General features: G+C 40.6%; 1 protein-coding gene across 2 annotated transcripts in view; it reads left to right on the top strand.

Annotated features, from left to right (window-relative positions):
- CRYBG3 (crystallin beta-gamma domain containing 3) overlaps positions 1 to 11,786 on the top strand; it is a 128,988-nt gene extending 117,202 nt beyond the window's left edge. For both annotated transcript variants that reach the window (XM_075118065.1, XM_075118066.1), the window contains exons 20-22: positions 2,826 to 2,984; positions 6,561 to 6,720; positions 10,053 to 11,786. In XM_075118065.1, coding sequence (XP_074974166.1) covers positions 2,826 to 2,984; positions 6,561 to 6,720; positions 10,053 to 10,141 — 408 coding nt within the window. In that variant the 3' untranslated portion in view covers positions 10,142 to 11,786. The remainder of the gene's footprint in view (positions 1 to 2,825; positions 2,985 to 6,560; positions 6,721 to 10,052) is intronic.
- Positions 11,787 to 12,417: the final 631 nt, after the last annotated feature.

Genomic DNA, 12,417 nt, shown 5'->3' with positions numbered 1-12,417 from the left:
TCACTTCTTTAAACAAATAATTTAATACATAAGTATCAGCTGAGAAATCTGACCAAATACTGATCCTGTTGAGGCTAATGAGAGTTCTGCCATTGATTTCAATGGGACCAGTATTTTATCCCTGAAGTTGGGTCCTGGTGTGGGCTAATAGGCCCTATCAAAAGTCACTGAAGTCAAGGAGAGCCTTTCCATTGACTGCAGTGAGCATTGGATTGGGCCTATAGAGAGGAATAGACTTGTTTAAAGACTTCAAATTATAGAGAATCCACCAATTACTTTAGTTTAAACCTGCAAGGGACTCAGGCTCTTTTCTACTGTGAGAATTTTTTAGTAACTTCATAAAAATGGAGAGTTTATTAAAGCTTTTAACTCAATGTCTCCTTTAGGTTCTGCACTGTTTTCAGTTTTTCACTGTATAATAATAATTAATAAGCAAAACAAACCTGTATCGGCCTATAAACAACCTAAATTGAAGTGATGGAACTATTTCCCCTGATGGATTTTATTGTATTTTTTACATTTAATGAGGCATACGGGGTAATTTTTAGCAATAGATTCACTTTGGAAATTGTTCCAGTGAGCCAGGATGATAATCTGAGAACTGGATTAACACAGAAGATTTTATTCATAGGTTTTTGTCAAGATTTAGAGAAGTGATTTAGGGGATCAGGATTTTATGTTCTGAAATAGAAGAATACCAAAGACCATTATGAATGTTATCTGGAATACTTGGGAACTGGTAACCCAACTAGTGATCCATTGTAGCTTCATGTTGGCTACAAATGAGCCTGCTAATTGAGTCAAGACAATTATTGCTAATTTTTCAAAAAACAAGTCAACATTGTCCTAGTATCCTGGCTTTTCGCAGTTTATATTCTGGGTATTTCTTGTATTTGGTCAGTTTAAAAGTATGTTTCTGAGCTCAGGCACAGTTAAAACGTTTTCTTAACATTTGAATAATAGTTTAAATCATACGTCACACATTTGTTATGCAGGTTGAACTTAAATTTAGTTACCAGACCTGACAGCCGAGCATTTTAGTTTTGCTGCCAGGTGCCACGAGTATTTGGATCATAATAAACTGGAGGTGAAAACAACTGTCCACATGTTACTGCAGAGTGGTATGGTGCTATCTAGGGTTAGGGGTGTGTTCGGTGCAGAGGTGTCATCAATTCATTATTTAAATATTTTTCTGCTCTCATTATGTCTCCTCTTCTTGGGAGGAGGATGGGTCCTCTGAGAATGCCTCCATTTTCTATCCCATAATCCTTGCAGTGCTGACACCCATCTCTGGAAAAGGAGAGCTGGACACTGCAATCTGTGTAGCCTGTCAGTGCTGATCAGAGCATTGGTCAGAAGGGTTGCTTGAGAGCAGTGTGAGGCACTCCCATCCCCTAGGCCAGGGTAGCCAAACTTACTGGCCCTCTGAGCACAGACAATCTTCAGAAGGTCGAGAGCCGGGGCACACCTGCCAGGGCTTGGGACTTCAGCTCCACTCTTGCTGAAGCCTCGAGACCCCTTCTCTCTGCTAGGAAGAAGCCTTTACCCACCAATCCTGCTGCAAGGCAGAGGTCCCAAGCTCTCCCCCCCCAGTCTGGTAGTGGAAGTGTGCATATGTGTGTGTATGTGCGCGCGTGCGTGTAGGGGCTCCGCGAGCCACACTTTAATGATAAAAGAACCGCATGTGGCTCGTGAGCCACAGTTTGGCCACCCTTGCCCTAGGCACTGGGATTGCTTGCTCCATAGACCTGCCGTTGGACAGCTGATCTGGACTTTTACTGTCTGTTAAAGTTACAGCCTTTCACTTCAGAAACATCACATTCCCCTTTCATGCCACTTGCATTTGGGCATGCACATCTGTCAAGTCCATTCTCTTGCCATCACAGAGGCTCCAAGGAATGCTACAAGATGCTGCTATTTTTTTTAAATGCTGTTTTTTATGTATGCATGTAAAGCTGCTTGGATCGCTAAAGGGCATGCATATTTGTCTAGCTGCCAGTGTCTTTGGTGTAGGGATATGATCTGGTCCCAAAAGAGGGCGGGACAATATTGCAAAAACAATCTGCAGCTTGTTTGCTTGTATTCTTCTGCCTTCTCAATGATGTGTAACAGACTGAAATCCAAGTTTTCAACTTAATAACTAGCAGAAAGATAGTGAAACATGTCAGAAGTGACTACTACTTAATGGATGGACAAAAATTATTCGCTTAATGACTTTATAATGAAGATTCTCTCTAATGGTAGGGCACATTTGCAGATGTTTTGGGTTGGGCTTTTTAGGGCAGGATTTTAATGAGCAAGGTGTTTAGATTTTAATTCAAAGAAAATCCCAGGAGGAATTTTGTTAGCAGCTTTGAACCTCCTTTTTTCAATAAAGACCCCTATAACTCACAATGCACTATACTGGTGCTGTTTCAAAGGCCCTGAGGTATGTCACAGAGGAACTGTTTCTTAAGCTAAAACCTCTCAATAATAGCTTTGCAGGCTTCCTCTGTAAGTGGATACCACTTTTTTGTGTGTGTGTTCATGAATGGCAAAAAAGTGTAACATGAATGGCTACAAATGAGAAGCCACCCCCACCATTGTTGCTTGTGGCCATTCACCTCCCATACCTTGTCTCTTGCAACACTTTTGTAGCATGTTCTTTCATTCCCCAAACCCACTTCACAACCTGTCTGAAACTGAATATGTAAAAGACATTTTGGAATGGAAAATAAATTGGGGGAAACTGCTGTAAGAATGCTAGCTCTGGGGGAGCTGGTGGGAGGGTTTGCTCCCACCTGCTTTACAACATGAATAGTATAATGGTGCTTTTCTAACTATAGCCGGCAGTTTACTTCAGAATAAAGAACCGAGCCCAGGATAAATACTTGACAGTCACTGGAAACCTATCAGATGCAAGAGCTACTTCAGTGTGTGTTTCTCCATACAACGGCAAGAATACCCAGATCTGGCACTACTGTCATGGACTCTTCAAATCCAAGGTGAGTTACTGAATGTTGGAAGTGCAATGTATAAACCCACTCTCCTTTTGTCTTGACTGTGAGCCATTTTCCATGGTCCCCTCCAGCATCCCTATAATAGCCTTCCTCTCTTCATGTGCCTTTCTTCCATCAGAGCTATTCTTAAACCCCACTTCCTTCTATCATTGATTCCCTTCACTGTCTCCTACCTGGGGTCCTGGAACAATTTATATAGTGGGGGTGCTGAGAGCCATTGAACCAAACTGTAAACCCCGTATATTTAAACCACTTCAAGCCAGCACCCCTAGATCAAGCATCTCTGCTGCTCCCATGCCTGAGTCTTATATCTTACTTCTTTGTATTATCTGTGTCTAAATTAGACAACAGTTCCTCCTGGCAGGAACCAAGTCATCTTTATAAAGCACAATGCAAGCACTTTGGTTGCTACGTAAATGAAAAACATTGTTTAAAAAAATAACCAAAAGCCTTTTAACCCTGTATAGCTTTTTAAAAAAACTTCTTTAACTTTCCAGCATGTTTTCAGGTAAAGGTGCACTTGCTCTGAACATGTGATATAGTCACTTCTTGTGTAAACATCTGTGCAGTGAGATGAAAATGTACCCCTGGACATGTTACGGCACTGTCTGTTTTCCCCATTGTGTTTTGCTTTCTATCTGTTAGGTACTTTTTAATGGCCCCCCACTTCCATAATATCTGAGCACTTCGTAATCTTTAATGTGTTACTCCTCACAACAGCCCCATTAGGTAGGGAAGTGCTGTTATCCCCATTTCACAGATGGGGAACGGAAGCACAACAAGACAAAGTAACTTGCCCAAGGTCACACAGAAAGTCTGTGGTGGAGCAGGGAATGGAACTTGAACCCAGATTTCCAAAGTCCCAGGCTAGTGCTGTAATCACTGGGCACCATCCTTCCTCATTTTGCTTTGCTTATGTACTAGTAATATGCTGGTAGTATTGTCTCGGTAAAAATTGTATAAATTTGTATTAATCCATACAATGATAATTATATTAATTGAGTTGAAGGAGGAAAAACTACAGTTTTGGTGCACAGTTGTACTGTTTAGACGCAACCTTAAGTGGGGCCCAGTGCAGAGTCGCAGATCCCCAGGTGGTGCTTTTGGATGAATTCTGCCTTGGGGAGACCAAATTCCTCCTGGAGCAACACATGTGCAAGAGGAGTGCTCCTCCTCCTGATCCCGGAGCGGATAAAAATCAATGATTTTTAAAAATTTAAATAAGGTTTTTTGGTTTAAATTAAATACAGGTCTGTTTTTTAAAATGGTCAACCTATGTTAAGGTCTCAACTTATTGTAATCTATTAAAATAATTTAAATAAAATACACAATAATATTAAGCAATACATATTTGCTGACAAGTTTAAGGAAGTCAAACCACTGAATTGGTGGAAGTCACTGGCTGAGCACTGGACTAGAGTTTGTCGAAGTGCTAAACCAGCTTTTGACAGCAGTAGCCCCTTCTGCAGGTGCAGAGAGTATTTTTTCATATTGGTTTATTCAGGTAGTTCAGTTCAGTGACTAGTTCATTCAAAGTTAAACCAATTGGAAACTGAAAAAGCGGAAAAGTTTGTTTTCCTCTTCCAATCTATGAATAAAAACAAGGTGTGAGAAGATGAGATCTTCTAGTTCTAAAATCTTGAAGGACATGGTGACCCAAAACAATCTGTTCAGTTCACTCACTACAGATAATACTTCCTCTGTTTAATAAATTATTTTGTTTTAAATGCAAATCATGTTTTGATAAACTCTTTTTCCATGTGTCCAGCACATTTAAGATATTTTTTTAAACTAAAAACTCAAATCCTGTCTTTTATGCACTTTTGATTTAATTTGAATTTCCATCCAAATAGTGCTTGACACAAATCACTTAAAAAAAACAACTCCTCCTCAAATATATCATTCACCATTTCCTAACACAAAGAAAAAAACATAAAAATTAAGAAACTAGTAAATGCAAGTTAAGCTATATAAATACGTGTATAGATATAATGCAGTGGTCTCCAACCTTTTTATGCCCAAGAGCACTTTTTGAACTTAAGGGCAACCCAGGATCTTCCCTGATCACTCCATCCCCTTCCCCCCTCACTTTCACCAGGCTGGGGTAGAGGCTTGGGGTTTGGGAGGGGGTGCAGGCTCTGAGGGGTTTGCAGTATGAGAGGGGGCTCTGGGCTGCGGCAGAGTGTTGGGGTGCAGGAGGGGGTGCGGGCTCTGGGAAGGTGTTTGGGTGCAGGAGGGGGGTCTGGGCTGGGGCAGAATGTTGGGGTGCAGGAGGGCCCTCTCTGCAAGCACTGCCCCTGCAGCCCCCATTGGCTACAACTCCCCACTCCTGGCCAATGGGAGCTGCAGGGGCGGTGCTTGCAGACAGGAGCTGCGCACAAAGGGAAAGGCCCCCGGGGCTGCGCTGTCCACTTCTGGGAGTGCCGTGGGGCCGGGGCAGGCAGGGAGCCTGCCTCAGCGGCAGCCCCGCTACACCACCAGAGATCGCAATCGACCGGTTGGTGACCACTGGTATAGTGCATACTCCTGATTAGCAAAAAGAAGCACCAAATTTAGAGTAAAGGTTATATTTAACTTCATATCCATGTTTTATCAACCCAATGAGAATGAATCTTTGTTTAGGAAAATAACTAAAATACAAATTGAAACTAGATTAAAATAGATTGTTTAAATCAAGGTTTCCTGCTTGCTAATTTAAATCATGATTAAAATTAATCCACCCTGGCTGCTCCCCTTTGGGAGATGCAGTATGCCCTCGCGGGTTAGGCTCGCTATGTTGGTCATCATAGGTTGGTTGATGGCCTCACCTTGTCTCTGCTCTTAGATGATGTGCACTTTTGAGAGGAATGCCTGCCCTCTCTTCAACACAGGAACTTCTTGGGTTAGGCACTTGTGCAGCATTCACATGGTGAAGGCCTTGCACTGTCTCTCCAGTCTGCATAAGAGCCGCTCACAATGGGTACGTCTACACAGGCCATGGCAGTGAGCCTCACAGCCCAGACTGACAGACCCAAGGTAGCGGGGCTCACGTAGCACTCTAAAAATAGCTGTGTAGACAGTGTATTGAAGCTGTGGCTCGGGCTGTGAAGCCCACTCCCTTCCTAGGCTTCAGAGCCTGAGCTCTAGCCCAAGCCGCAACTTCCTAGTGCTGTCTACACAGCTATTTTTAGACAGTTAGCACTAGCCCCTCTAGCCCAAGTCTTTCAACCTGGGTTGGAAGGTTTGCTTCTGCTAACTGTGTAGGTGTACCCAATAAAGCCTTCAAAGGGACCTGCAAAGGAAGGAGTAAAGAATTGCTTGTGTTTTTCTTTTTCCTGCATAAAGCCTGCCTGAAAGTTCTACTTAATTAAAATAAAATGGTGCTTATTTACTTTTAGAAATGTCAGGAATAATGTATGCTGATCTACCCAGTGAACAAGCTATTAGTTGTAAGTGTGATGAATGTAATCTACTCCCAGCTTAGTGGTGGGATCTGTTGCTAATCACAGCATTTTTATTTTGAGGCGTCATGGTCACAATGACCAGATTCTATTATTTATTTATTTTCTCCAACTCTTGTAGGCTATTGCTGCATGTCTTGATATTGTCAGTGGCAGAGACCTACCTGGAGCTAAAGTAGCACTGTGGACAGAACATGGAAAGGCTAGGCAGAAGTGGAGGCTCAATAAGGATGGAACCATCAGTTCGTACCTTAGTGATCAACTGGTTCTCGATATCAAAGGTACTAAAAAGCTCATCTGCTTGTTTTTATTTATAAATGCATGTTTTTGCCGTAGGCATTTGTGGCTGGCTATGATGTTCCAGTTGTCTGTACCCTCAACCAGCTTGCACAATATTCAACACAACAGTCCCTTTACTCTGTTGGGTGAGGTGACAGATGTGCCAATCCCTTTTAGTGTGTGAGACAGAAAAGCACAGTCATGCTATTCCATAACGCCCTAAATCTTGGTAACTTTCACCAGTTTTCACTTCACAACTAACATTTACTAACTAAGGGGAACATTTTGAAAACTACATTGCAGATGAATTTAGAAAAAAAAATACTGTAGAAAAATAGTTTGTTTTTTTTCCATGTTGCTCCTTGTAGCTGATCTCAGCTGTTTGACCAGTCACTTATCAATTTTACTTTAGGGAGAGCAGAAAGATAATGTCTGGAAGCAGCATTTGTACAAGATGAAAATGCAATGTATGTCCTAACAAAACTCCCACCCCCCTTTACCATAACCCTATTTTGGTACAATGAAAAACAGCCAAAAAATGTAAAATACCAACCTATATAAGTTGCCCTGTGTAAAGCCAGTTTAGTATCTAGTGGCTTCTTCATACTGAATTTTTCTAGTATGCTGTGGTAGAGCCTCACTTTCAACTATCATTGTAATAAAGAGCCAGATCTTATTGCCATTTACTTTAATGACAGCAGGAGTAGAGTGTAAATCAGCTACATGGCCGCTCAGGAGGGCAGATTATTTGCTCTTAAAATTTTCAGAATAGTGGTTGGCACATAGGACTAGGAGTTAGGCAACCTGGGCTCTACATCTAATTCTTGCTGGGCAGAACTGTGTTGCAGGAAGTGCAGCTCAAAGGGAGCATTGCTGTTTAGGAAGCAGAATTTCTCAAGTCCTGGCAATAGTGTGGTAGCCTGGGGAGCATGTAATGGTACGGTGATTCTCTAACCCTGGTGGCAGAGAGCAAGCTGATCGGATAGTACTGGCTCCTCTTCATTTCCAGCTGTTGAGATGCTTTAAAAGGGCTAAAAATACATTACTTTATTAATCCTTTTCCATGTAACCAATTGCTGTAGCTACCTGAGGGGTGTTATACAGTCACAAATGCAGTAAGTGGTTTGCACAACGATAAATGGGAGAGAAAACGTCCAAGATCACCTTTGTTTTTAAAATATAGTTCACTTTATTTAAAAGTTTACTGATGCTGCTGTTCACTTTATTAAAAGTTTACTGACACTGCTGTTAATGATGAAACCTTATTGATTCTTGCAACTAGAACTTACGGACACAATGAAAAATATATATCCGCACCAATAAAGAATTTAACCCCTGTGGGCTGGGAACTAAGAGTAATCCGGGCTCCTAAATTTTAATTTTAATTAATCATTAATTTTGTTGTGCGTAGCTTGACCCAAAATCATTAAGTACAAAACTATCCTTATTAGCAATATAGAGGACAAATTTTAGAATATGAAAACAGACGTTTTAAAAAGCGTTGTCTATTCGACAAGATACACGTTGAAATTGTTTAAACCTGGGCTGCTTTATTTAATGCATGATCTAATATTCAAGTGACCAGGTTGATACAGGAATAATATAGTTGTTGAATACTATATTCTTTGGGTGTCTGAAAAGAAATTTAAAATGCTGTTATAAATAGCAGGTCCCTAGGAGCATTTAACTCTTTTTGCTATTTGAGGTTTGTGACCTGTTAATGCAAAATGCACGATAGCTCTAACACAGGAATCGTCTATGCTAGCTGGAGTCAAGCGGGAAACAGAAATTGGTATTTAAAGTAAAAGGCATCTGGCTGGAGAGAACAAATCCTGGCTCAGGATTGTGGCATTCTACACCTGTAAAATGTGCTGATAGTTGTAGCAGTAGCTCTGGATTTGCCAGTTACAAGAAGTTGAAATGCATTTAAGGGAATGGCTGAGAGCCAGTTTTCAGTTCTACAGTCTCTTAAGTCCCTGGCAAAAAGGCGTTTCCTGAGCACAGAGGTACACTTGAAACTAAAAATCCTTCTAAGGGAAATAATAAAACCGAGAGCGTGCTTTCTAGCTCTCTGGCAATTATGTAACTCTTATTTGGCCAATATGCATGAAACTGGCAGCCGAAATCTTAATGTTCGTTTCTGAGTGCTATAATGCAAGAAATCTATTGACAAAATGGAGAGAGTTCAGAGAAGACAATATAAGGAAACCGAGTTAGGAGCAATGGGATGAAGGGAGTGAGATTTAGGGTGAATATGGGGGGGGGGGGGGGGGGCGGGGAATATTAGGCTCTAGTGATTTCCAAAGGGAAGCGGTTGTAAACCCTTTGCTTGAGACTGTTTTTCTGGTTCTTAAAACTAGACCAGATAATGTACTGTGAAGTACAGTGCTGTATAGAATAAGCCAGCTGATGTTGTTATAGGTCTGTCCCACCTCTCATTTCTATGATCAGTAATTTAGTGACCCATGTCTCCAGGAAAGGACATAAGGTACAACCATTGCAAGCTGAGGAGACAAAGGGTACAATCACAGAAGACCCAGGACAAAGATCTCAAGGAGGAGGCAGGAGTACAAAGGCAGCAGAGACATGGAGGAGAATGAGTAGGGAGAAGAGACCCGTTGTTATGAAGAGGTTGTGTGTAACCTTTGAACACTACCCTCCCCATTCAAAGGCTCTGAGTGGAGAGGACTGAGGTGAAAAATTCAAGGCACTTGAGTTTGACTGTGGAGGAGGGAGATGGAAAGTGTGGGGAAGAGGGGTCAAGTGAAGATTGATGGTACAGGCTTGGAGAGCAGAGAGGAAGAAATGATGGGAGGGAGTAGAGGAGACACAGGGCAGAGTTAACAAGTAGTGGTGTTTAAAGTGGACAGAAGCTGAGAGCCCTCAAGAGCAGATACATCCAAAGGAGGGAGAGGAAAGTAAAGAGCTCCTGCTCTTTATGAACATTTCATTAAGACACTGCACCACTATGCCATCGGACAGAGTGACAGGTACTGTAGCCATTTTACAGCTGAAGAAATTAACGCACAAAGACGTGAAGAGTCAATGCTGTACTCCCAGTGACAGTAAACCACTCTCCACCTCTAAAATCCCTGCCCTCCGAAATCTTATATAGCTTTTGATTTGCTCTAGGAAAAAGTCCATTTTTAATATGAGATTCACTTTAAAGTTTAGAAGTCTGAGTAACTTTGAAATGAGTTTCCTGTATTTTATACACACTTAGTTTTCAATGTACAATATATACACTCAATTGAACAACCAACAGTCTATTTGTTTTGTTTATAAGTATGCTGCATTAACAATTAACCTTGCCTTAATGAACTTCTATTTTTAGGAGGAAATTATTATGACAGGAACTATGTAATTGTAAATCAGCCCCTGGAGAGTGAATTCTCACAGAAATGGGACATTGAAATATTGTGAATACAAAGATCCTGGGACTATGGACCTAAGTGGGTTATGAACACTGTTTCAGAGAAGGAACTACTGAAGTCACATGCCACTGGAATGTTACTCAGCAAGTCCACTCTACTTACTCCCAAACAACTGAATTTTGCACATTGGAGAGGTGAGGTTAGTGTAATGTTATTTTTCTAATAGTCACATGACTCCATATTGAGGTCTTCCTCTTCTTAAGGCACCATTTAAGCCTACATTTCTGTAACATTTACTAGTCAATCTTTAAGTGAAGGCAAAGATATGATACAGTAGCAAAAACTTGGCAGTTTATTTCTAAATAGCCTTTCCTGTGTCATCCATTAGGAAAGACTAGTTCATATTATACCCTTTCTCCTCAAAAGTTAAAGGAGAAGCTGGTGCTTTAGGATTCAGTTTTAATCACAAAAATCCTCTCTTGGTACAAAGTCTGTTCTAAAAAAAAAAGGACTAGCCTGGAAGTCCAGTGCTTGGTTGTATCAGATACAATGACAGGTCATTGTCCACCTGGGTAAAATTAGGCCTTTGTCTTAAGTAGTATTGCATTAAACCATAATAGTTTTTGGATTCAGGGGCCTATCAGTTGCCAGCCCATGAGCCAGGGTAGAAAGTAGACTTTCATATACAAATAGAGAGTCATATGTGCAAACATATACTGGATCAGGCTATACAAATAGAGAGTCATATGTGCAAACATATACTGGATCAGGCTAGCTTTCTAAAAGGACTTGTTGAGGATAGAGGTTAAATACATTTTGGTCTTAAAACCACAGTATATTCAATAGCACGCATACAAGCCGGATTTGTTTTGTAAAGGTGCTAACTAATACCTTGTGCTGTGGTAAGGTTAAAGAAGCAACCTGATGCATGCTAACTTTCTTGAGGCTCATCAGCATTGTGTACCTCCGCTAAAGACCTGAAGATACTGATGACTTCCAGAAGCACAATTTTCAGTGAAATCACAATGCTATGCAACCTTTCTTTCAGTTAATAAAGTGTTGACTATTTATGTCAGGCAGATTGTATTAAGAGGGCTCCATGGTTTTCGGTTTATTCTTTTACCCATTGGAGAAAAGTGTTTAAAGTTTCCATTATGAAGTTCTCCCAGAATTAGTGTCTTCCTAAATGCAGTTCAATATATAATGCTTTCTAAGTGAGGTATGTTCTCTGGCTCCTGTGTTTTTTGTCTTGATTATTAAACTATGAAAGGAGGAGTACAGATTAGCTAAACCAAAACATGAAAGATTGTATTGTTTCCTATAGCTATTTTGGAATAGCTATAGGAAATGTTAATGTCTCATCCTAAAACCAAATTTTTGCCACAGAAAAGTGAAAGAGGCGTAAGACTATTTTTGTATGAGAGGGAGTGATATATTTTGAATACCTGTACCTACTTGCACTTATTTACTTTTAATTCTAAAAAGCTAAAATCAAATACAGCTTTGTGAGTGTATATATTTTCTCACTGAAGCACTTGTGTAGATTTTTCTATGAAAGTTTGTCAACATACCACAAGTTTTAAATATGATTTGTGCTTTCTAGTTGTAATATAATCCCTTTTCCCTCAAAACAATGAGTAGATCACAGCTGGTGTATCAGTATTACATAATAAAGTAAAGCATGTATATTTTAATTGTAAAAACTTCTGGGAGATTCTTTAGCTTATAGTATTTTGTACTGCGTAAATGCAATAATTTTGTTTTTCACGAAGACAATAAGGAACAAAAATCACTATCTCCCAAGGCTGTGGAGAAAAGGCACAATTTTTTTAACCTGTTTGTTTTCCCAGGGACTGACAACACAGCTATAGCCAGAGTTGTCTTTGTGGCTCAGGTCTGAGACACGAAGCAGAATGAATGTTTTTGTACTTACCTCTGCCTCTTTACAGGCAGGCTCACTTCCTTGTTGAGGATGTGCAGAGCTGTGAAAACAGGTTAGCCTACCTTACCACAAGTCATTTACTTGGACTAGGCCTGTTGCCCCACCTTAGTAGTTTGCTTGGGTTTTCCCTGATAAACAGGGCCTCTGCTTCAAATAGTGAGTTACATGAGATGAGAGCAGAGACAACTGTAGGCTTGAAATGGGAGTGAGTCACATCTATTTGCTTCTTGGTAACTAATGGCCATACTTTAAATTCTTCTACTTCCACTATGCTGTGCAACAAAAGACAGGTAGATATTTCTTCATGGTTAAGCATATGTTGTAAATGTGTCAGAGGCCCCAGCATTTGCTCCATGTTGGATATTAAAATTAGCTGAAATCTC

Source organism: Caretta caretta, chromosome 1 (assembly GCF_965140235.1).
Source record: "Caretta caretta isolate rCarCar2 chromosome 1, rCarCar1.hap1, whole genome shotgun sequence".
Taxonomy (NCBI): Eukaryota; Metazoa; Chordata; order Testudines; family Cheloniidae; genus Caretta; species Caretta caretta.
This window is presented reverse-complemented; position numbering and strand designations above follow the sequence as displayed.